General features: G+C 46.0%; 1 protein-coding gene across 7 annotated transcripts in view; it reads left to right on the top strand.

The window, feature by feature from the left end:
- The window catches only part of LOC147624832 (RNA polymerase II C-terminal domain phosphatase-like 1), a 41,615-nt gene extending 17,022 nt beyond the window's left edge, over positions 1-24,593 (top strand). Inside the window, exons 2-17 of one of the 7 annotated variants that reach the window (XM_086818061.1) lie at positions 19,729-20,208; positions 20,303-20,513; positions 20,619-20,776; positions 20,876-20,946; positions 21,051-21,156; positions 21,242-21,334; positions 21,409-21,603; positions 21,721-22,014; positions 22,158-22,286; positions 22,511-22,567; positions 22,797-22,893; positions 23,196-23,443; positions 23,625-23,714; positions 23,835-23,900; positions 24,031-24,107; positions 24,214-24,593. In XM_086818061.1, coding sequence (XP_086674187.1) covers positions 19,729-20,208; positions 20,303-20,513; positions 20,619-20,776; positions 20,876-20,946; positions 21,051-21,156; positions 21,242-21,334; positions 21,409-21,603; positions 21,721-22,014; positions 22,158-22,286; positions 22,511-22,567; positions 22,797-22,893; positions 23,196-23,443; positions 23,625-23,714; positions 23,835-23,900; positions 24,031-24,107; positions 24,214-24,310 — 2,469 coding nt within the window. In that variant the 3' untranslated portion in view covers positions 24,311-24,593. Of the gene's footprint in view, positions 1-19,728; positions 20,209-20,302; positions 20,514-20,618; positions 20,777-20,875; positions 20,947-21,050; positions 21,157-21,241; positions 21,335-21,408; positions 22,015-22,157; positions 22,287-22,510; positions 22,568-22,796; positions 22,894-23,195; positions 23,444-23,624; positions 23,747-23,834; positions 23,901-24,030; positions 24,110-24,213 lie in introns of those variants that run through there. The other 6 variants (XM_086818060.1, XR_015268857.1, XM_086818059.1 and 3 more) reach the window with 6 other exon arrangements.

The raw sequence follows: 24,593 nt of genomic DNA on the forward strand, positions 1-24,593 counted from the left end.
CGACAGGGCTCCATGGTGTCAAAGGGCACTAGAAAGATGTAGACGAATGACAAAAACGTTGAAGCTCCAAGAGAGAGATCAGAAAAAACAGCAAAACACTGATGCACTAATCCTCAAGAAAAGATGGATACAACTAGCCCATAGGTGAGGAGTGGACTCTGTAGGCAGAAGGCTGAAGGTGCTCACCAAATGACCAAAAGCGATGATGAAAAGTGAGGAAGAGGGCAGTATATATATATATACTCCATATGAGCTGGCCGACTGCCTCCTAATCTCCTACATGATCTGAAAATAGGCATAAAAGCCATAAAAAGGGTGGGCAACCCACATCAAAGGCCCATAAAAATAAGAAAAAATAGGGGAGTGCTTGAGCATGGGAAGGGTCCCTGTAGACACTAGAATAGCCACCACCAGGAGATGATATATGCTAACACCCCCTCTCATGTCGTGGGGGTGGTAGTGGCCCAAGGCCCAAGGAGCTGCCATGAACGCTAGTAGCTGATTGAGATAATCCTTTGGTGAATAAGTCTGCAGCATTGTCCTGGGTAGGACAATATTCAAGGATCATGTCTCCCTCCAAGATCTGCTCCCACACATAGTGGTATTGGATCTCTATATGCTTGGTCTGTGCATGAAATATTGGATTCTTATCAATAGCCAAGCAACTTTGGTTTTTGCATGAGATAAGGGTAGGTTGGTGCTGTCGAAAACCAATCTTCTCAAGTAGCCAAGCAACTCTAGTTGTTGCATGAGATAAGGGTTTGAAAATCGATCTTCTCAAGTAGCCGCCGCAGCCAAATCACCTCACAAGCAACCGAACAGGTCGTTCGATACCCTGCCTTAGTCGATGAAAGCGCCACCATAGGCTGCTTTTTGCTCGTCCATGAAATTGCTCCAGATCCAAGAGTAAAGCAATACCCTATAGTAGGCCGTGGGGTATCTGCATCTCTAGCCCAGTCAGAGTCGCTCCAGCCACGTAAAGTGGCCTCCTTTCCATAGAAAATACCAAAATCTTTGGTACCTTTCAAGTACCGCAACACGCAGAGTGCTGCCTACCAATGACCATCCAAAGGTGCCTGCATGAAAGCACCGAGAGTTCCCACCACAAATGCACAATGAGGCTGTGTGGTGTAACCAAATCAAGGAACCAACCAATTTCGTGTACATAAGTGTATCTGCTGCTGCTGGATAGGATCCAAAAAGGAGAGTTTGATGCCGGGATCCATGAGAGAAGTGATGGGCTTACAGTATGTCATCCTGAAGGCCTCTAACATTTCTGTAACATAGAAATGAATATGCCATTTGAGCGCTGAAAAATCTCCAATCCATGAAAGAAGTGAAGTAACCCGAGATCTGTCATCTCAAATTCCTTACTGAGGGCAACCTTTGTCTGAGCAATGTGCGCTGTATGGCTGCCTGTGATGATCAAGTCGTCCACATAGAGAATGATAAGAGTGTGCAACCCTTTCTCGGGAAAGATGTAGAGATTTGGATCAGCCCCGCCGACCACTTGGAACCCTTGTGTTGAAAGAAAGCATCAATCTTCTCATTGTTTCAAACAATACAAGGCCTTTTTCAGCCTGTAGACCATGCCTTTGGAGCCAGGAACTTGAAATCCCGGGGGCTGTTTTGTCGGAATGCACAACGGAAAATGAGACAAGTGTTGTGGAGAACAAAACGTTGAAGTGTAGAGAGAGAGAGAGAAGCTGTATAAACTCTGCCATATACACAACAATCTGATACAAGAGGAAGTGGGGGACCAAGGGTGGTATTTATACCACCCTCCAATGCTGGTCGGCCAGTCTAAAAGCAGCCGACAGTTAGAATACGCAGCGGAGATGATGACAAAATTTGGAAACACAAGAGCAAGTGCAGAAAATAGACAGCAATGGAGAGAGAGGCGTGTAACTCTACTCTATATACACAAGAAGAATCTCGAATACAAGACAAAATGACAAGGGGGCTATGGGGCCATTTTATATGGCCCCAGTACTGCAGTCGGCTTGCTCATAGGCAACCGACAGGACCTGTAGAACTCCACGACCAGCAACAAAACACTAGTCGGCCAACTGTGTACTGTCGGCCAGCAACTGTGAAGTCCACGACCTGTCAAATATAGTCGGCCACCTCCAGCAAGTAGACTAATGCAGTCGGCTAACAAATAGGTCCTCCTGCCACCATAGTGCTGCCCCCCAAGCCACAGAAAAATGGGAAAAATGGGGGAGGGGGGAAATACGGGGAGTGAGGAAAAATGAGAAAACACCTAAAAGGGCGGGCACACCCACAACAAAGGCCTTGGTGTCTAGATAAAGACAGGAGATGACTTCTAACACCCCCTCTCAACTCCTGGCTATGAAACCAACCATAGGGAGCTGGAGTGCTACCTGAGCAAATCCTAAGATAGCGACTTCGTGAAGAGGTCCACCGTACTATCCTGTCGAACAAAACTCTAGCAAGATGTCATCAACAACGATCTGTTCACGAACAAAGTGCCTCTGGATGACTGTGGGTTTCTCCAGTGGAAACCCAATCCTGCCGTGCAACCTCTAAAACCTCACCACCTCACAAGCAGCACCACAAGCAGCCCGGTACTCTACCTCTGTCGACGACAAGGCAAAAGATGACTGCCTCGTACTGCTCCATAAAACTGCTCCTGGGCCTGAAGTAGAACTCCTCGTGTCTGAATCTCCTCCCCAATTTGAGTCACACCAACCGTGGAGTCAGACTCCATCCATCAATCCCCCTCTTGTGTAAAAGAGTCCATGATCCTTCGCATGTTGCAAATACCACAAGATACGCAATCCTGCCTCCCAAAGAGTCATCTGCAAACACGAGCTCATCAGCCTCATCAGGAAGCTCCCGTCGAATCTGGTATCCATCAACCAAATCAATGAACCATTTTGCTTTCGAGTCAAAGAGGCATCACACTGCTCAGTAGGATCAACACCTGTTACGGTGGAAAGCCAAGTCCTGGAAACCCGCTGAAGAACACTGAAGGCCTTCAGAAACCTGTAACCAACCCCCTCTGAATCCGGAACCACAAAGCCTAGAGAATGTGCAACATCCACCTCCTTCTGCAAGTAATCAATTGCCACCTACTTGGCTTTCCAATAGGTCCCCGTGGAAAGAACTTCCTCATCTACAAGAGTTTCTTTGTCCCGAATACTACGAGACATCAGAGCATAAGTTACCTGTAAAGTTTCCTTATGACTGACGAACACAAGAACTACCAACATTTGTACTGGAAAGTTCCTGCCAATTGCTGCCATCAACTGGCAAGCTATCCTCTATCTGGCTCGGGAAAGCCTGCACCTGCAGTGTATCCACACTTAAGTGGCCACTACCAGACTGGCACTCATCACAAAACTGAGGACCTGGGAGAGAGAGTGCTGAAAGCTTGTAAACTCCATTCTCCACTCGGCCTTCCCACACTACCTGGCCTGTTGCCTTGTCTCGGAGAGCAACAAAATGCTCATCAAACTCCACCCGTACGCCAGTCTTCCAAACTTGATGCACTGACAACAGATGAAAACCAAGTGACGGAACATGCAGCACCTAGGAGGAATGCTTCCCCCCTCTGCCATCGGGAACTATCTTCAACTTGCCCTCATTGTGAACTGGGATAGTGGATGTATCCCCAGTAAGAATGTGACCAGAATACCTGCAGAGATTCTGTAAATCTGAACGGGAAGGAGTCATGTGCCTGGAAGCACCACTGTCTAGAATCCACTCCCGAGTATCTGTAGCGGCGAGTCCTCCAACCTCCTCCCTGCCCGAAGAAAATGAAACATCGGTATCTATCACCTCCAGGTACACAAATGCTGGAGTCTTCACAATTGCTGCTGGGGAGTCTTCACCCTTCTCGGTGTTCCGCTTGGGACACTGCCTCCAATTGTGGCCTTTCTGGCCACAATCATTACAGGTCCTCTCTGCCTTTAGTTTCTCGCGGTCAGCGTCGGGCTTCTTCTCAAAAGACTTCTCCGATGAAGCCTTCCCTTTGCCCTTGTTGCTACGGCCTTTCGACCGTTGGCCAGTTAAGGCCTCCGAACCTCCGCCCTGTGGAGGGTTCGAGAATCTTTCCTCCTGGTCCAAGACCATGGGCACAAGCTCCTCCCACGTGATGGTGCTGAGCCTGCCACTGGTAATCAAAGACAAGTAAAATGTTGAGTACTGAGAGGGCAAATGCAACAACAACGTTATGGCCATATCCTCTGATGATATCTCCTTCCCAGCCTGAAGAACTTCTTGCTGAAGAGCCTGCAGCTTGTTAATGTGCTCCTGCATCGTCGATAACTTTGCAGGGTTCATAACCCGCATCTGTACTTCCAAGGAAATCCTCGTCATGGGCGATACCCTGTTATAAAGAGAAGCCAAATGCTGCCATATACATCTGGCCAGCATCATATGCTTTATATGATTGATTACCTACTGTGTGCAGTTGAGGAAGATAAATGAACGGACCCTGGCGTTGACACGATCCCACAATTGTGCCTGTGCCTCCCGATCCTTACGAATCGACGGTAACTCGCCTTCCTCTACCTCCGGCCGTGGAACCCCAACAACAATGAAATCAGCAAGGTCGTATGACTCCAGAACAGATTCCATCATAACCTTCCATATGCCGTAGTTGTTTCCGTCCAAGTGACGGTCCACCGGGAACATGGGGAGTGTAGGGATCTTCACATGCTTCTCAGCCATCTCTAATGCCATTGCGGGGATATAACTGAAAAAGGGGTGGGTGAGTGGGAACAAAGAAGAACTTACCTGCAAGTGGCTGTCCAGTAAATCAGCCCGCCGTCCTCTTGCTTCTCCTCTTCCCGAACAATCCTGAACAGTCCACCAATCAGCAACGCAACAGTCCCCCTCTTGCTCACACAACTCCCAAGATCTATCAAGAGCCTAGGGCTCTGATACCATGTCAGAATACGCAGTGGAGATGATGACAAAATCTGGAAACACAAGAGCAAGTGCAGAAAATAGACAGCAATGGAGAGAGAGGCATGTAACTCAACTCTATATACACGAGAAGAATCCTGAATACAAGACAAAATGACAAGGGGGCTATGGGGCCATTTTATATGGCCCCAATACTGCAGTCGGCTTCCTCATAGGCAGCCGACAAGACCTCTAGAACTCCATGACCAGCAACAAAACACTAGTCGGCCAGCTGTGTACTGTCGGCCAGCAACTGTGAAGTCCACGACCTGTCAAATACAGTTGGCCACCTCCAGCAAGTAGACTGATGCAGTCAGCTAACAAATAGGTCCTCCTGCCACCATAGTGCTGTCCCCCAAGCCACAGAAAAATTGGAAAAATGGGGGAAAAATACGGGGAGTGAAGAAAAATGAGAAAACACCTAAAAGGGCGGGCACACCCACAACAAAGGCCCTGGTGTCTAGATAAAGACAGGAGATGACTTCTAACAGATCCTCCGTACCCTGCAGATACCGCAAGATCCGCAATCCTGTGTCCCAATGAGTCTTCAAAGGCGTCTGCATGAATAGCTCAACAGCCCCATCGGGAAGCTCAAGTCCTGTTACATGCAGCGGAAGTATTCATAATTGAGGATCCTGTCACACAAATGCTCACATTGTCTTCTGTATCCTGAGTTTTGTGAGTTTAGCAATCCACTTTAAGACTTCAAAAAAGATTTGAGAGAGAGAGAGAGAGAGAGAGAGAGAGATGGAAACTGTACACCGTATGGGGTTCCGAATTACCCACTGAAGGGGCCCCTATCCCGTTACCAGAATAGTAATTGCTTTATTACTTTGAAGAAACTGACGGTGGACTGACGATAAGCCAAACGCAAGATCTCGGAAGACCAAGAGTCGGGCTGAACTGTACATGGCTGTAGAAGCACCAATGATGTCCAATCTTGAGCCTATGCACTCTTTCCAATGGAATGAGGGAAGGCTGCAAATCTGAGGCTGAGATAGGGGTTGTTTGGGACTATTCTAGGCTATGTATGAATGCTGTAAATGAATGAATGCATGCGGGTTACCTTCATCGGATGGCTGTAGCAAAACAATGAAGAGATGAATGCTGAAAACTGGTTCTATGCAGAAAACGCAAGGTTTACTGATGGCTGACTGCTGCGTTTTGCTGATGGAGGGCTGGATGCTCATGTGTTGATGCTGGTGGGACTGTATTATGAAACGCTTCTCCAAAACGTTGAAGGCTGATGTGATCTATGGGCTGAATACTGAAACGCTGAAGCGCTTGATGCTGATTGCTGAGATGATATGAATGAATGGTGCAAAGCAAGCCTATTTATATTGATTTGAGGGCTGGTCGGTTGGCTGAAGGGCTGGCCAACTGTAGCTATTTTATTCTCCACCACGACTGATGCATGATAAATAAATGATATTACATGCTGAAAATTATGGGAAAAATGCCAGATAAATTCGAATAAATACTAGATGATTTCTGAAGGGTTCTGTAATGGTCTAAATGGCCTATATGCATATGGAATGAATGCTATGCATAAATGCACACATGTCCTGATGCAAACTCTAAGGCTTCTACTGACTCTACATGTATGAATGCATCTCTTCAAGTGGGTTAAGGGACTTGGACTGACTGACTGACTGTCTAAGGCTGAGAATGACCTATGTAGCTCGTGCCTGACTTATCTTGGACTGAGGATTACAATGGGGTCACGGCGTACAACAATTATCATCCTAAAAAGGTACTAATAATGTACAATGTTGCACTGATGATGATGAGCCAGCTTGTCACCATGCACTACGGTGCAGAGTGCATGTGACAAATGTGACAAGTCCAATCTAGTGTTCAGCAACCAAATCAATGAACCGAACTGCTTCCGATACAAGGAGGCATCACTCACAAGGATCATCAACTGTAATTTTGGTATGCCAAGTCTTGGGAACCTGCTGAATACAAGGCCTTTCGAAACCTGTAAACCACCCCCTTTGAATCCGGAACCTCAAAGCTTGGAGGCTGCTCAACAGCCACCTTGTTAAATCCCCATGGATCTCCTCGTAAAGCAATCCTTAAACACGACTCAAAACCCGCAAAACAAAGCCAAACAACGTGAAGGGAGTGCAGGCCTGACTCACCACCCAACCATGATAGCCGTGGGCAAAACCCACAAGTCTTGGCTGTCCCCACCGAGCCACGAGCTGAGCTAACTAGCAAGACGCACGGACCAATCTTTCCTCCATGACGTCCCATATCGGCACGGAGCTACCCTCGTAGGCCTCGAGATTGCTGTCGGCCTCGGCTGCATGAAGTAGGTGCACGTTTGCACTAGATCCAGGCCAGGCTTCTGACCGTAGAGCTCTTGCAAAGACTCACGAGAGTCTATGACCAACTGACTGACCTTGGCCACCCTTTTATAGGCTCTTGGCCGGTCACCGGTCCACACTTGGGGCGCTAGGAAAAAAATGGCGAAACACCTAATGGACGTGCACACCCACAACAGAGGCCCTAGTGTGCAATGTACAGACAGGAGATGACTGCTAACACCCCCTCTCAGCTCCTGGATGTGGAACCAACCCCAGTGAGCTGGAGTGCTGCTGGAGCAACGCCTGAGGTAGAGACTTTGTGAAGAGGTCTGCCACATTGTCCTCCGTCGAACAATAAACAAGCAAGATGTCACCAACCAAAATCTTCTCACGAACAAAGTGATATTGTATCTCTATGTGCTTGGTCCGGGCATGGAAGACCAGGTTGTGAACAATAGCAATACAACTCTGGTTATCGCACTGGATGACCGTGGGTTCCTTCTGTGGAAACCCAATCTCGCCAAGCAACCTCCGCAGTCACACAACCTCACAAGCAACACCACAAGCAGCCTGATACTTTGCCTTTGTAGACGACAAGGCAATAGTTGGCTGCCTCTTGCTGCTCCATGAAATAGCTCCTGAGTTGAGGGTAAAACCATAGCCTGATGTAGATCTCCTCGTGTCTGGATCTCCTCCCCAATCTGAGTCACTCCAACCTTGGAGTTGGACTCCATCCGTCGATCCCCCTCTAGTGTCATAGAAGAGGCCAAGATCCTTCGTACCCTGCAGATACCGCAAGATCCGCAATCCTACATCCGAATGAGTCTTCAAAGGCGTCTGCATGAATGAGCTCAACAACCCCACAAGAAAGCGCAAGTCCAATCTGGTGTTCAGCAACCAAATCAATGAACCAACAAGCTTCCGATACAGAGCGGCATCAACCTGCTCACAAGGATCATTCACTTTAAGCTTCGTGTTCGGGTCCATTGGTGAAGTAACAGGCTTGCAGTTCTCCATCCCAAAGGCCTCAAGCAACTCATAAACATACTGCTACTGAGAGACAAAGAACCCCTCTCGGTCTGCCAAATCTCCAATCCCAAGAAGAAATGGAGTAAGCCTAAGTTGGTCATCTCAAACTCCTTTGACAAGGCAATCTTCATCATTGCTATGTGCTCCACATGACCGCCAGTGAGATTGAGATCATCCACATAAAGGATAATCAACGTGACCAAACCGCGTTCCCAAAAGAGATACAAGTTAGGATCTGCAACTGATATCTGAAATCCTGTCTGTAGAAAGAAGGAATCAATCTTCTGATTCCAAGCCCGGGGAGGCTGCTTAAGACCATACAAGGCCTTTTGTAACACGTAAACCATCCCCTTTGACCCTGGAACCTCAAAGCCTGGAGGCTGCTCAACATACACCTCCTCTTGCAAGTCACCTGAGAAAGAGCTTCCTTCACGGAAGTGGGCTTTTTGTCCCGAATGATACGAGACATCAAAGCATAGTTTACCTATAAGAGCTCCACTGAATGACTTTTGTCACGAACTTTGTGCGATCTTCGAGGTCTGTCCTCTATGGTCCACTTGGAGGATGCTCCATAACACCTGACTCCCAAAGAGTGTCTAACAACCAACTTGGTACTCGAACAGAACGCGGAGCCTCCTGCTGCTGCTAGTGGAGCTCATGTCCAGCCACGGGCTCAACCTCTACAACTGACTGAGGCTGTCTAGTCGGAACAATAGATTGGGAATCATCCTCAGACTCATCTGGGTCTGCAAGAAGTGGCGGCTCATCAACAGTGGACGCTGGAACATGCTCATCAAAGACAACATTTTTGCTGACAACAACCTCGTTCCGCTCTGGGTCATATAACCTGTAGCCTTTGGAAAGAGAATTATATCCCACAAATACAAGCTTCTGGGACTTCGAGTCAAGCTTCCCCCTCTGCTTCTTTGGAATGTGAACATAGGCATCACTCCCAAACACACGAAAATGGGAGACTCTAGTTTCCTGGCAAAATAAGCCTCAAATGGAGTCATCTTTGGTACTGAAGTCGTCGGAGATCAGTTGAGGATATGGACAGTCGTAGCCACAGCCTCCCCAAAGTGGACAAGGAAGATCACAATGCTCCAGCATCGTCCTCACCATCTCCACCACAGTCCGGTTATTTCGCTCAACCACTCCATTCTTTGAAGGTGAACCTGTATTGGCCAGCTCCCGCTTGATGCCATGTTCCGCACAAAACCACACAAATGCATTAGAAGAGAACTCTTCTCCTTTGTCAGCCCGAAGAGTCTTTATCTACAATCCAAACTCCTTCTACACCATAACATGCCACTCCTTGAACCGATCAAAAGCTTGGTCCTTCTGGGAAAGGAAATAAACCCATGTGAATCTGCTACAATCATCAACAAGCAGCATAAACTACAAAGAACCTCCCAAGGATGGTTGCGTAGGTCCACACAAGTCATAATGCACAGCGGAAAATGAGACAAGTGTTGTGGAGAACAAAACGCAAAAGTGTAGAGAGAGAGAACCTGTATAAACTCTGCTGTATACACAAGAATCCGATACAAGAGGAAGTGGGGGACCAAGGGTGGTATTTATACCACCCTACAGTGCTGGTCGACCAGCCTAAAAGCAGTCGACAGCAACAGATATGCCCACGACTAGCAAAAAATGCAGTCGGCCAGCATAAATGCAGCTGGCCAAAATAGATGCAGTCGGCCAAAGCAAAATCACCAGTCGGCCAGCACAAGACTGCCCCCACGACCAAAAAAATAGGGAGAAAAACACGAAAAAATGGGGAAAAATGAGAAAAGCTCTTGGGCGGGCACACCCACAACGAAGGCCCTCACGGTATAGACAAGAGATGATTGCTAACATGTTCCACATAAACTTCCTCCTTTAGCTCCCAGCTGAGGAATGCCAACTTGACATCCATCTGAAAGATGGGCCAATGAGAGTGTGCAACAAGAGAAAGAACTGTCCGTATGGTCACCATCTGAGTAGTCTATGCAAAAGTATCATCAAAATCCATGCTAGCTTTCTGAGAATAGCCTTTGGCCCCACAAGCCTGGCGTTGTGCTTATCCAGAGTCCCACATCCGATTTGTACTTGGTCTTATAGACCCATCCGCTTTGCCGGTCTAGGAACCAACTCCCAAGTTTGAATCTGTTCAATAGATTCAAGCTCTACTTCATGGCCTGCTTCCAAGTCGGTTTGGAAAGCGCCTCCCCAATATAAGTAGTTTCTAAGTCCTTTTGGATGCATGACATCAGTGCATAATTGACGCACGGTTCTCCTGAGGTGATGTCGTGGTACGCAACCGCCCGATTGACAGAGACCCCCTGTTGTAGGTGAAGGTAACCATGTTACCCTTGAATCCCGCAATGTATGGTACAACCGATTGGGAATACAAGATCCCCCCTCAGAAGTTGGAACTCCGCTCCTGAGGTATAGCCTGTTGTGGAGCATCCACTGAAATTTCCTCCCCTTGATCAATGTCGGATGATTCCTCTGTCGGAGGTGCTAGAGGACGTGTTGGTGCAAGCTTAGGAAGAGGAATAGGAGGATCCAACGAGGAACCAAGGAGAGGCTGGTCAAATCAGCCCGTGATGATGAAGAAACCCCCTTTGCAGTGCAAGATGAACTCTCATTTGTCACCATTTGGTCCCTTCACCAGTCTTGACCTGTGTTTAACACACAGAGCAGAGCCAAGGTGTGAATGGGGATTTTCCACCGAAGAAAGCTGAAGCATCTATTGGCAAAGTTTGGCCTTAAAGATGGCTACAGAGCATGAGCAGCATGGGATTTTATTTATCAAAGTGACTTATAATGATTATAAGTTAGTGTTTTACACATCATTAATGAAGGATGGGACTTATTATTATTTTGGGCATGGATCCCGGGACAGACAAAGGCCTTTGTGTGAATATATGCTCTTGTGTGTGTGTGTGTGTGTGTGTGTGTGTGAGAGAGCATATCTTGATACCCAAAATTGGGGATGTTGTGTGTGTGTGTGTGTGTGTGAGAGCATATCTTGATACCCAAAATTGTGTGAATATATGCTCGTGTGTGTGTGTGTGTGAGAGAGAGAGCATATCTTGATACCCAAAATTGGGCACTGATGACGTTAGTGGGGATGTTGTAGTATCTAGTCCATACTATGCATAATGGAGTTGATAGTTATATAGTCTTGTGGGTTGACTGCCATGAGTATATAACATGCACATTCCTAAAAGGTGAATTTGGGCATGTTCTTGGATTCATCTAGGTATATATGGATCCATGGACAGAAGAAGGCACCTAGCATAAACTTGGGCAACAAGTTGGGAAAAGCATAAAGTTGATATTTTGGGCCAACCCAGCTACTTTTGGTAGAGAGGAAAAGCACAAGCCAAAAAGGGCAGCTAGTTGACTTTATAAAAAGCCGGAAGAGGCTTCTCTTGGGATCATCAGCGAGCGCCCCTATCTTCTGGCCGGCAGCAGCTCTCTTCCTCTCTCTCTTTCAGCGCGGCCGTACAGCAGTTGCTGAGTTCTCTCTCTGAGCGCTGGCCGTACAGGGCAGGCAGCAGCCGACTGGTTCTCTCTCCCCCCCCGAGCTGGCCGTACTGCACCTTCTCTATCCTCTTGTGCACTGGCCGTACATAGGCGACAGTAGCTGATCTGTTTTCTCTCCTGGGCGCTGGCCGTACACAGCAGCTGCCTTCTGGTGTTTCTTTACTGTGCGCTGGCATTACAGTACACTGTGGCTGGTTGTTTCCCTTGTCCTCTCTCAGCTGGTCAGTTTAGACAGCCATACAGCAGCTTCAGTTCACCACCCGTACAACCGTACAATACCCACATGTGTGGTTTCAGCCAGTGCTCTTCTCTCTCACAGATTTGGCCGTGCAACGGGCGGTGATTGAAGGCTGACTTTTGGGACTGTTTTCTTCCTAGGTAGGCTTGAAAGGGGGTCTGCCCAAAAACAACAGTGGTAGGGGACCAATTAAGAATGTAAACAGCAATAGCAATTGCCTCCGCCCAAAGCTTTTGAGGAAGACTCCAATGTTCCAACATTGTCCGAGCCATCTCAATCGCTGTTCGGTTCTTCCGCTCCACCACGCCGTTCTCTGAAGGAGTACATGTGTTGGCAAACTCCCATTGAATACCATGGAGCTCACAATATTGGTTAAACTGGCGAGAAGTAAACTCGCCTCCTTTGTCGGCTGTAATGTCAAGACAGAGTGTCCCGACTGTTTCTCCACCAAGGTTCTCCATGTTTGGAATGTGTTGAAAGTTTCGTCTTTGGATTTGAGAAAATAGGCCCAGGTATACTTGCTAAAATCATCAACCAAAAGAAAAACATAACTTGCAGAACCAAGAGACGGAGTGCACATCGGGCCACACAAATCCACATGAACCAATTCTAGAGGTGTCGTAGTTCGCTGTGTAGCCTTCTTTGGAAAGGCCTCCCGATGTTGTTTCCCTTTGTTCATGTGTGCCAACACTTGGCAATCCATCCACCTGCTGCTCCCGAAAAGCCTTCCGTAAGGCCTCCAAATGAAGATGTCCAAATCTAGCATGCCAAAGATCGCTTGTGCGGGTACCTGTGTGAGAGTAAAGAGCTGTGAGTTTGTAGATGTCATGGTCCTCTATGCCTTGCGGTAGGGTCACGAATGATCATAGAGTGCTCCATAAACTCCACCTTAGTGCCCAATTTGCAAATCTCGTGTATAGAAAGGAGATGAAATCCTAAATCTGGCACATATAGCACTCTCAAGGTGTACTTCCCTCCATTGCCATCTAGAATGAGGGGCATTGTGTATTAGGTCATCCTTGTGAGGAGTCCCTCCTAACATGGTGGAGAGAACTCAGGAATAAACCGAGTACTTGGGCACAGTTTGAGATAGTGTTCTCAATGAGTTCCTCCAGGCGGAGGATGAGCTTGATATAGTGACCAAGTTTATGGACTTGGACATGAAGAATCTGTCTTTCGACACGTACTTATAGAGATTCAGAGAGTTGTAGTCCTAAGTGGCACACATGGATACCACAACATTGTGTGGGTTTTTTATCCGTAGATTGGCACGGAAATACAAGCTCCAAGTAAAGAACAATCATAGAAAAACACTAGAGGATGCCATCCGATATGCTAGGATTTACGACGAGACAATGGCCGGCTAGACTCAGAAGAACATTTCTGATGAGAAACCTTAAAACAAAGGAGCCTCTAAGCAGGCTTCGAGGCGTAAACGAAAGTTTAAGTCTGAGGAGTCTCCACAGAACCAAACCCAGTCTTTGGTTAACCCAGTCCAACGTAAGATAAGAAGCACGAGCAAATCCTCTAGAACAGGTGTTTCTCTTGTGGTCAGAAAGGCCATATGAAGGCGAGTTGTCCGAAGGCAAAGACCAAGGTGGCTCATTTGACCGAAGTCACAGGTTCTTCTGTAGAGATTATTGTTTTAGTTCAGAGTGCTTGCATGGAATGTGTTTTCAGCATGGCAGTCTTCGATTCCAACAACTTGATATGTATGTATAATTTGGTGTTAGGGGAGACTTTGCACATCCTTTTCTGACCCTGGTTGCACTCACAGTACCCTGCTGAACAAGCTCGTTGGGATGGTAAAGATGCGCAGGCTCATGCCTTGATTGCACTGTCTGTCAAACGTAACATTTGTTTGATCTCAGGGTCGCAACCTTTGAGGATGAGCCAGCTGGGGGAGGAGGAGATTGCCTTACGATAGTTAGAATATCTTAGGATTGAGATAGATTATATGGTATATTTCCTTGTGGAATCTCCATTAGGACGAGAGTTGTCAGATGTGTGGACGTGTGAATTAATTCACTGTTATTCCAATGGTTTACCTGTAGGGCGGACCGTGACATGGAGTGGAGGTGTAGTTAGGAAGGATTGATCACCTTGACCTGGCTTTAAAAGATCTCAACAAAATTTTATATGGTGTGTATCCTAGTGGTATGGGTATGGGACGCTAGGATCTGCAGCATGTAGAGTTTTTGGGTGTGTCTATATTTTCTAGCCTTCCTATGTCCTATCCTTATGGGAATTAGGTCCAGGCGGGAAGCTCCATTGATTCAGACTAGGACTCATGGATCATTCCACTTGTTACGGTGGAAGGTAGTCCGTACCTCATTTGGAACCAGTTGTTGTTCCGGAATGATAAGAGTCATGCGCTAGATTGTGCTGGGTTTAGGAGAGGAATTCCTTGTGATTATCATGACGCTCCTACAACAGGTCAGCCGGAGATCCACAGACTTGTGTTTTTCTGATCATCCTCGGTCCAATCGGGGCAGACGGAGAGGGTGGGATCAGGTTTTGGAGGTTATGCTTTATGCATACAGCTCCAAGCGACCATTTTATTCACAGAGATACATCTCTATGGTCGAGTTTGCCAAACATATGGTTCTAGCAATAGCTAGAATATGTTTGGTAGGAGTTGGGTTAAAACCCAGATTCCCTCAGACTTTGATAGCTTGAGGGAGACACAATTGTGGTGCCTAATAGTTAGGAGTCTTTGAGAGGGAGGTATAATAACCTGTAGGTACAAGGATTTACCAAGATCTTGAAAAGGATGGGTATTATGTTGTAGCTAGTAGATAGTTGTCTTGGCGATTTCAGGTTTCCAATTCCATAAGTGGTTTATGTTCTTCAAGGACCTGAGAAGGTTTTGTTTTTGTCTTGTTTCTTTGGTTATATGTTTGAGGAATAGTAGCTTCAATTGAGCTGGGTTCCTTGATACGTGACTATGTGGATTTGATAGATGGGTATAGTGTCATTAGAGAGAGATACACCACCATCTTCAGTGGACATCCCTCACTCCGCTAGATCATGGAGTCCGCAGACCAGCGCAGATTTGGCCAGTTCTTGCTAGAGACACAGCGCCACAGAGAGAGACTGCTACGGACTCATACCACAGGGAGAGGTGGGCGACAGCTCCAGCTCACTGATTTCTTCCAGAGATCTATCCCAGTGCCTATTCTAACACAGGAGGGGGTTACACTTCAGCGTGCTGTGGACCTCCGAGCCAGGCGGAGACCAAGAGCACCAGGCTACCAGACTCCCAGACTACATCAGAGGGAGATCACAGAGATACGGGCTCGACATCAGCACCATATCCAGGAGCGGCTAGCTCACTTACACTCACACCCGGAGATCATGCTCCGAGGTATTTTTGCCTCGCCATCGCCTATGTATCACATATTACACCCCCATTATGGTACTGGCTAGAGCTAGACAGATCTACATTGCAGTCTTGTATACCCTGCGCATATAGGTTGCATACTGAGCCTCTAGCAGTAGTGCTCCATCCATCACACCCCCCCACTAGCTCAGTACTTTCATAGTTTATTTCATGTTCATTTTGTCCTTTTTTTTTTCTGGACATCCAGAAGACATTGACAGTTGTACATTGATTTGTCTCATAGGTCGAGTTTGGCCTCTAGTAGACGTTAACACAGCTTTCTTTCTTTCTTTCTTTCTCTCTCTCTCTCTCCATGCTATGGAGTTTCACCCCCCATAGCTGCTGCCGCCATTGCCTAACCCTAGGACTTCCTAGTCTTTTGGTATCAGAGGGCACCATCACCTCAGGCGAGTGCAACTTGCTCACCATCAACTCAATCTTGCGCAGCCCATCGCTTTTCTAGAAGGTTTTATAAACCTTATCGAAATCGCCTTCAATCTTCAGTTGGTACCCCATCAGCACTGTATCACCTTCAGTCGCACACCTTCAGAAACTGCCCTCAGTCAGCATGGTTTTCATTGCCTACACATGTGTGCTTCTTGGCCTCTCTACCAACTCAGGTGCCTAGATTTTGCGCCTTGATCTTCTCCACCTGCTCACTGCTGCATGCTGCATTCTCTGTTCGTGTGCCCCTCAGGTAGGGTCAGAGAGGCACGAACTCTCGATCTTTGTGTGGCCACCTACACCAGCTGACTCCTAGCCATCCACTTGTTGCCTCCTCATTAAGCCTTGACTAAGGCTTATCTAGCCTTATTAAAAAGATCCCGACACTACCTCCATACACTTATCCTTGAGTTGGTCATCAAACCATTGCTTGCACCGTACATCCATAAGCAGATCACAGTCTTTGCTCACTAAGTTGCTCTAAGGCAACCAACCTCTCCGTTTCCCTTGAGGTTATGTATGGCCACAATTTCGAGGCTTGGGTTCTATTGGCATGATAGCGTGAAGCCCGAATGCGAGCTGAAAGGTATGGTGTTGACAGCCACCTTGTATGCCATCCATAGAGTAGAGTGCAACTTGTGCTACTCCCAATCACTTCTCAATGCTTCCGCCATCTTTGTGAGAATAGTGCACAAGGTCTTATTTGTGCTTTCTACTTAGCCGTTTGTTTTCGGATAGTAAGGTGTCGACTTTTTGTGCACCACAAGAAACTCTTTGAGCAAGAACTCTACCACTATTGGTAAAATGTGTACCGCGATCGCTCTCTATTACTAGTAGGCAACCAAAATGGGTGATCACATTCTCGTAGAGCAACTTGGAAGTAGCTCTCACGTCAGCTTTCTACATAGCTTTGGTTGCTGCCCACTTTGTGAAATGATCGGTGGTGGTGACGATGATAAAACGTGCCTGGGTCCCCTAATAGCTGGGCAAATGGGACCCATAAAATCTAAACTCCATTTTTTAGATGGTTATTTTGAAATTACTAGGGTTAGGAGTATTCGGTCCTTTCCTAAATTATGGCAAACCTTTGGCATTCATTGTAGCATTTGACAAACTGCCCTCTTTCTCTAAAGACATTCTACAAAACTTCAACTGATCAGCATACATGGATCTACCTGATATACATTTTTCAGTATTTTCCAATATTTTCTACTCAATATCATCTCGGAGTCTTACAATTCTGTTCTTATAACTGTAGGACAATCAGTTTATTGTACTTTTTAGTCTCATTTAGTTGTTCTCTTTGATGAGACACCAACTTCAGATGTACTCTCAGTTTTGGTCTCATAGGCCACTATGGCCTCTTAGAGACGTTAATATATCATTTCGTTTCATTTCTCTCTCTCTCTCTCATTGTCTCTCTCTAGCATATCCCCTCTCTCTCTCTCTCTCTCTCTCTCTCTCTCGCATTATGTGAGTTTGTGCCCAACACTCGTGCATCATTGTACTTTTTAGTCTCATTTAGTTGTTCTCTTTGATGAGACACCAACTTCAGATGTACTCTCAATTTTGGTCTCATAGGCCACTATGGCCTCTTAGAGACGTTAATATATCATTTCATTTCATTTCTCCACGCTATGGAGGTTCTAGTCCCCATAGGTGTTGCAGCCATTGCCTAGCCCTAGGATCTGCTGGTCCTTCAGGGCAAACAAGGCGGATAGGGCAGAGGAGGCAGGCAAGGGTAAAAAGGGGTGGGACCGGGGTGCCTGCACACAGTGCTACAAAGGGTGACCGAGGCGGAAGAGGCAGGCAGGGGCGGCAAAGGGGGAGGGGAGGAGGGGCGATGCACAGGCGGTGGACGACACAAGTAGAGGGGGGCAGGCGAAGGGGGCACACAGGAAGCAGGGGGCATGCAAGCAGCGCTCAGGAGATGTGGGCGAGCAGAGGGAGCAAGCGGAGGCGCTGGGCACAGGCTATGCATGTCGCGGGCGAGCGGGGGATTACGCCGATCATGGCCAGAGCTCCATCTCTCTGATATCGCTTAGAGGTTCAGGGGTTGACTTGGGTTTCTCTTGGAATGATTTTACAGTCAGTTTTTTTGTTTGGTTCTCTTCAGTTTTCAGCCTTCAATAATATTTTGGTAGGCTTGTATATAGAAAAGTTTCTCCTAGATTAATGCAGTACAGCAGTGGATTAGGTATATATTAGTGCTTGTGAATTCTTTGAAGTCTTCTTGTTAATTCACTTGCACTTATATAGATAGGCCTAGCACATATCAACCTGTCTCAGACGAGTGATCAGAGGCATCATTCCCCAAGCCCAGCAGCATTGGCTTGTCCAAGGGCATGGCAGGGCTCATCCTCTCTAAGTTCTGGAGGTATTTATGGAGCATTTTCCACCACCATAAGATTTCTTCCTTCCTATGGTTCACAGCTCATCTGGGCCTAGCAATGAGGGCATAGCTACTCACGTTCCAGAGGCAGACGAGTGATCAGAGGCATTATCCCCCAAGCCCAGCAGCTTTGGCTTGTCCAAGGGCATGGCAGGGCTCATCCTCTCTAAGTTCTGGAGGTATTTATGGAGCATTTTCCACCACCATAGATTTCTTCCTTCCTATGGTTCACAGCTCATCTGGGCCTAGCAATGAGGGCATAGCTACTCACGTTCAGACAGTGAATTGTCACCGTTGCAGTGCACTGTGGGAGACCAAACACCATTCTTTATGGGATTGCTCCACCAGCCAGCAGGTTTTGAGGGGAATCTGTGCCTTTTTCACCGAGGACTGCTAGCACAATCATTTTGTCAGATGGGGTGCTTTTACCTTGGCAATGGAGACAGGCCTAGCTAGCTCTCTACTATGAGGAGGACAGAAGAGGATTGACGCTCCATTTGTCTTACCAGCAGATGACCGCAGTGAGGGGCACAAGATACGGTCATGCCTTTGAACTCCTGCTAGGAGGTGATCAGCAGTCTAGCCACATGGCAAATTTAGCAGGCCCACTGCCACTAGACCATGAAGGGGTTAGCAACTCCTCCTACTGAGTTTGTCCAATCCATGTCGACATATCTCATGCATACCCTGGCAGATGATGGAAGTGCTTCTAGATTCAGTGGAGGATTGCTATCTTTTTTCTCAAATGTACTTTTTATTTACCAATAGAATGATTTTTTTCGGGGGAGAGAAGAGTAAGCAGGAACCACGACATGAAAACCCTTGTAGTTTCATCTAAAGTTACCGAGCCATTGTTGAATACTCTGGGTGCTCCTGGGTCAAAGTTCATTTTTCTGCTTGATGAAGATGCTTGGAGGTGACCAGGTCATTTTTTATTAGCATGAACCCAGAAGTGAGTAGCTGCCATTTTTGTTGAAATTCAAATGGAATTTGGATAGTTTAGTTTGATAAGAACTCTAGCTATGGAGCTGAGGCCTGTTGCTGTCTTTGTTGGGGAGAATGTGAGACATCTCACATCCAGGCCAGTTCTCATTGCATAAGCCAGGCTCTGTGGAGATACTGATGGTGGCCTTTACCTCGGGGTCTGTCAATAGACAGCAAACAGGTTGCCTAACATGGGTCACACTGCTCAGACTATGGCCAAAGTACAGATGGGGAGCCAGTGAGCCCCTTGCTTTGGCAGTCACTATTCTAGGGTTTGCTATGGGGAGGCTGCCTGGCTGTTGGCTCTATGTAAAGAGCCCCCACCCCCATTTCATAAGACCATGCTTTGGCCTACAAGATGCTATCTTTGTAACTTTTTCTAGAAATATAGATTAATAGTTTTGATCTTTGATGTTTAAATCTAGCCCTTTTCTGTGCTTGTCATCTCACGTTTCAACATTTTTTTGTTTTTCAGACGGCTGTAATTCCTCTTGCTGGAGGGACAGAACTTCACTTAGTGGCTATGAATGGTAGAAAAAATCTGTGGCCATGCTTCTGGGGTTTCATGTTGTTGCCTGGCTTGTACAGCTCCTGCCTGACCATGCTAAACCTGAGGTGCCTTGCTCTCGTGTTAGATCTAGATGAAACTTTGATTGTTGCTAACACAATGCGGTCCTTTGAAGATCGTATAGATGCACTCGGCTCCAAAATGAAAGGTGAAACTGATGCACAGAAGGTCTCGGGGATGTCTGCGGAACTGAAACGGTATATACAAGACAGGGCTTTGCTCAGGCAGTATGTTGATAATGATTGTGTTTGGGACAACACGGCAGACAAATATGTGAGTGCTCAAGTTGAGGTGGTGCCATCATCTGCTGAAGGTGGTATTCCCCTCATGCGTCCAATAGTCAGACTGCAGGACCGTAATATGGTTTTCACTCGGATAAATCCACATGTGAGTGTGCAAGACTGCTGCATATGTTCTGACATATGATAACATTGATGGTGATTTAGAGCAGCATGACCTCTTTTTATGAAGTTATTTGCAGATACGGGATACAAGTGTTCTGGTAAGGTTGCGACCGGCTTGGGAAGAGCTTCGAAGCTACCTGACTGCCAAAGGGCGTAAGCGCTTTGAGGTTTTTGTCTGTACAATGTCAGAGAAAGAATATGCATTAGAAATGTGGAGACTACTTGACCCTCAAGTTCAGCTGATAAAAGCAAACGAGATCTTAGAGCGGGTTGTCTGTGTGAAGTCAGGTAGTGTGCTACCCTCGGGTTTTTGGTGCTGTTTTGTTTTATATTGCATGCAAGGTTTACTACAGAAAAGGAATGTTTTTAAATTATTGTCTCTATGTGAAGCAGGTTCAAGGAAGTCATTAGCAAATGTGTTTTCAAGTGGCAATTGTCATCCAAAGATGGCCATGGTGATTGATGACCGACTCAAAGTTTGGGAGGATAGGGATCAGTCTCACGTCCATGTTGTGCCTGCATTTGCACCTTATTACGCTCCACAGGCTGAGGTGCACGAATTTGGTATTAAAAGCCCTCATTAAGTTCTATTATTTGAGAACGATTTAGCTTCAAAAATCTGTATCACAAGTGGTTTTTTTCTTTGGCAGACAAACATCCCTCTTCCAATTCTTTGCGTTGCTAGAAATGTAGCATGCGATGTGCGTAGTGGCTTTTTCAGGTGAGCATATGGACAACTCATTAAGTTTCCAACCGTAGCTAGTCTTTGAGTTCTCTTTTATAAAAGTTAATTGATTTGTGCTCTTTCTGCATGGGAATCCATAGGGATTTTGATGAGGGCCTGTTAAAGAAGATGGCTGAGGTTGACTACCATGTGGATGTTTCAACCTTGCCCCAGCCACCAGTTCTTAGCAACTACTTAGTAGCAGAGGTGTAAAAACCAGTTAAAAGCTCGTTGGTTACTTCTTCTTAGTGCCCTTCTGGCTGCTCGTAGTAAAATCTTTGTTTATGTCCAGGAAGAAGCAAAGCCTCAAGATGAGCTTGCGAATGGCAATAAAGAGCTTTCGGATGGCATGTCAGATGCAGAAACCAAGACGAGACTAGTGGAAGTATAATTCTATCTTGATTGTCTTTCAAAGTTAACAATGAAGGAGTGTCCTGATCGGCTCATGGTTGTTTACAGGGTACAAGAACTGCTCCAATCCAGATACCGATACCGATTGCTGCCACTGTAGAGAATGAAGAATGGAAGCTGCATTCAACTCCTGCAGTTACAAGGCCCCTGCCATCTCTCAACGAAACTTTGCTTGATGAAAAACATGGATTTTCTCGATTTCCAAATGACTTGCCAATGCTACGACCCATGACACCACCTCAAGTACACACATTTGAGCCTTCACTACAAAGCTCGCTTTTAAGAGAAGAAGGGGAAGTTCCTGAGTCTGAGTTGGACCCAGACACACGTAGAAGGTTGCTAATCTTGCAACATGGACAGGACGTGGAACGCCCTCACAACTCTCAAGAAAATGCCATCGATCCATCTTTGTCTGTGAAAGCACCATTACGTGTGACAATTTCACCTCCTGCTGCACCTGCTGGTGGTTGGCTAGGAGCAGAGGAAGAGATGAGCCCAAGACAGCTTTCAAAGACCTTGTCGGGGATCATTCTAGAGTCCGAATCGCCATCTTTTAGCAAGCAACGATCTCATGGGCATTCTTTCTTTGGCAGCTCAGAGCTTCCAAGTGTTGATGGGAGCTCTCATGAGTTGAGGAAAAGCATTTCAGAAGAGGTCAGCGTTCCTTTTTAGTCCATTTTTATAAAGCATCATAAAGTATGCAAAACATTATCAATGGAATATCTTATGTTCGCACCTTTGGATTGTCATATCAGTCTTTATTTAACATGGTTGTTGCTACCATTTCCATCACACAGGCTTACCCCAGAGGTGAGAGGCAAAGATCTGAATCTATGTTCACTGGCCAACTAATAGCAAATCCTGGAACAAACACAGCAAATCCCGTTAGTGTTTTACAGGAGATTGCCCAGAAGTGCAATACAAATGTAACCTTTTAAACACTGCCTTGGCATGCCTCATATGAATGAATAGTTATATACACAATATTATGCCATGACAATGATAGTACTATAATATATGTTGCATATATTTACATGTTGTGTGATTGGTCATTATATTATACAATTAAATGTGGTTTCTAGAAAAGCATTGTTGCTAGTGGTGTTGTGGCTAGTGCATGCTCACCTCTTTGGATTCTTTTGTTTCTCAGTTGGAATTCAAATCTTTACTAAATACCACAACAAAGGAGTTGCAGTTTTCTGTGGAGGTATACTAATTATATTTGAGTTTCAAGGTGTTAGTTCCATGGTGCATGTTGAATGTGCCAGTTACAAACACTTCAAGATGAGGATGTTGAATTGATGACAGAACGCCATGAATGGGCGTGATTCATGTTTTGAAACAAAGGGATAATTTGGTGCTATATTGCAAGTGGCTTTTGTGTTACTCGTTCAATATCATGCCTCGTGGAAATATCTAAGTGTTAAAGTCTGCAGGTGTTTTTTGGTGGAGAGAAGGTTGGAGAAGGCATTGGAAGAACAAAGAAAGAAGCTCAATATAAGGCAGCTGACAGTTCTGTATGGTTTATGGCAAGTATGTTGCAAGCATAAACTTGCCCTGCATGCATAAAAGCTGATCTGATATTTGCTATATGTATGCACATATGTGTCTGTTAGCGTGTGTTTGAGGGCTATTCATATAAGCCCCTTACTTGTGAACCTTGGCCTTAGGAAACGAACTGCGCCCAACCAAACAAGTTTTTTCTCCCCAATTTTTACAAACAACCTTTTCTCTAAAAATTTATTTACAAAATCCTTGGGTGCTAGATACAAGTTTTTAATTGGACCCCTAAGAGTCTGTGTGTGAAAAGTTGTGTTTCACTTGCATGGTTGTAGGTAAATACTTCTCTCATCCCATGCAAGCTATCAATATACATGGGCAAGAAAAGCTGGTGGATTCCTATAATGAACCTATTGCGAGGTTAAACACTAGAGATCCTCGATACTTTGCGGGTCTCGGACCTACGACACTTGATGAAGGCACACCTTTTGCTCGCGCCTCAGGCCAGTCCAAGCCTTTGGATTTTCGGCATCTTCAGGAGTCAAAAAGAGCTTATAACCCAGTTGCTGCTTTGAAAGAATATGTAAAGAGTTTTTTTCTGCTAGCATGCATTAAAACCAATCAAGATTATTCAGTCTTTCTGCAAATTGTTGTTTGTTTTTGGAATGATAGGCATTAAAGCTCATACATAGATTATTGAATCCATACTGCTTGGATGCTAAGTTTTTTTTTGGGCTCTTTTTTTTTTGCATTTAAACTTTCAGTGTACCACAGAGGGGATCAATGTAGTCTTCAATGACATGTCTCCAGCTTTGCCTTCTTTGGAATTTCAACTACAGGGGTTCATCTGTCAGGTGGCACTAATCATTTCATGTCAAGATCCATGGTATTTCATGTAGTATTTACTGCTCAATTATCAATAATAATTGATAATTGATGGAACTTATGTGGTTGTGTTTTTATCTTGATGACAGGTTGAAGTAGCTGGCCATGTCATGGGGAGGGGCAGTGGGTGGACGTGGGAGGATGCCAAGCAGCAGGTGATATTCACTTCTTCACCACATCTAGGATTTCTTTGCAGACATTGCTAACTCACTTGAATGGGAAACCATGCTATGATCTCTAATTGTCTACAAATGCTGAGGGTTAAAACTTTGTCATTGTGTACAGGCAGCAGAAGATGTGTTAAGACGTCTGAGGTCGAATCCACAGCCACGAGTTCCTCCTAAGCGGACGCATTCTCCCAGGTAAGCTTTCTTTCAGCATTTGTGTGGGTAGATAAGCTACATCAAGATTGCAGCTGGAAGCTTTATACTTTCATAGATGAAATGGAAGCTTTCTTATGATTCACAGGTCTCCATCTCTTCACATCAACAAAAGACTGAGGACAGGGGAACTTCCTCGAAGGCTGCCACCGTCACCTCACAAACTCTCACCAAGGCGAAATTGAACACATGGGGGCCTTTCATCGCATATAGAGAACCCAGGAGGGAGACCCTATCATGATTGTAAAATAGCTTGAGCTGGGTTCCTTGTGATTAATCCCTTCGTTTACAGTTTTGAATATCAAATCTGTTTGCAAGGAATTTGCAGCTTCGAAGCTGGGACTCACTCTAATAGTCCTCTGCTTCCAGAAAAGCTCAAGATGAGCTTCTGTTTTGAAGTGTACCTTGCCAATTTCCCTGTGGCCTTGTAATGTTATGCTTTTTGGTGTAATTCATTTTGTAAGCAAG

Source organism: Cibotium barometz, chromosome 24 (genome assembly GCF_041138505.1).
Source record: "Cibotium barometz isolate CiBa-2024 chromosome 24, ASM4113850v1, whole genome shotgun sequence".
NCBI classification, from domain to species: domain Eukaryota; kingdom Viridiplantae; phylum Streptophyta; class Polypodiopsida; order Cyatheales; family Cibotiaceae; genus Cibotium; species Cibotium barometz.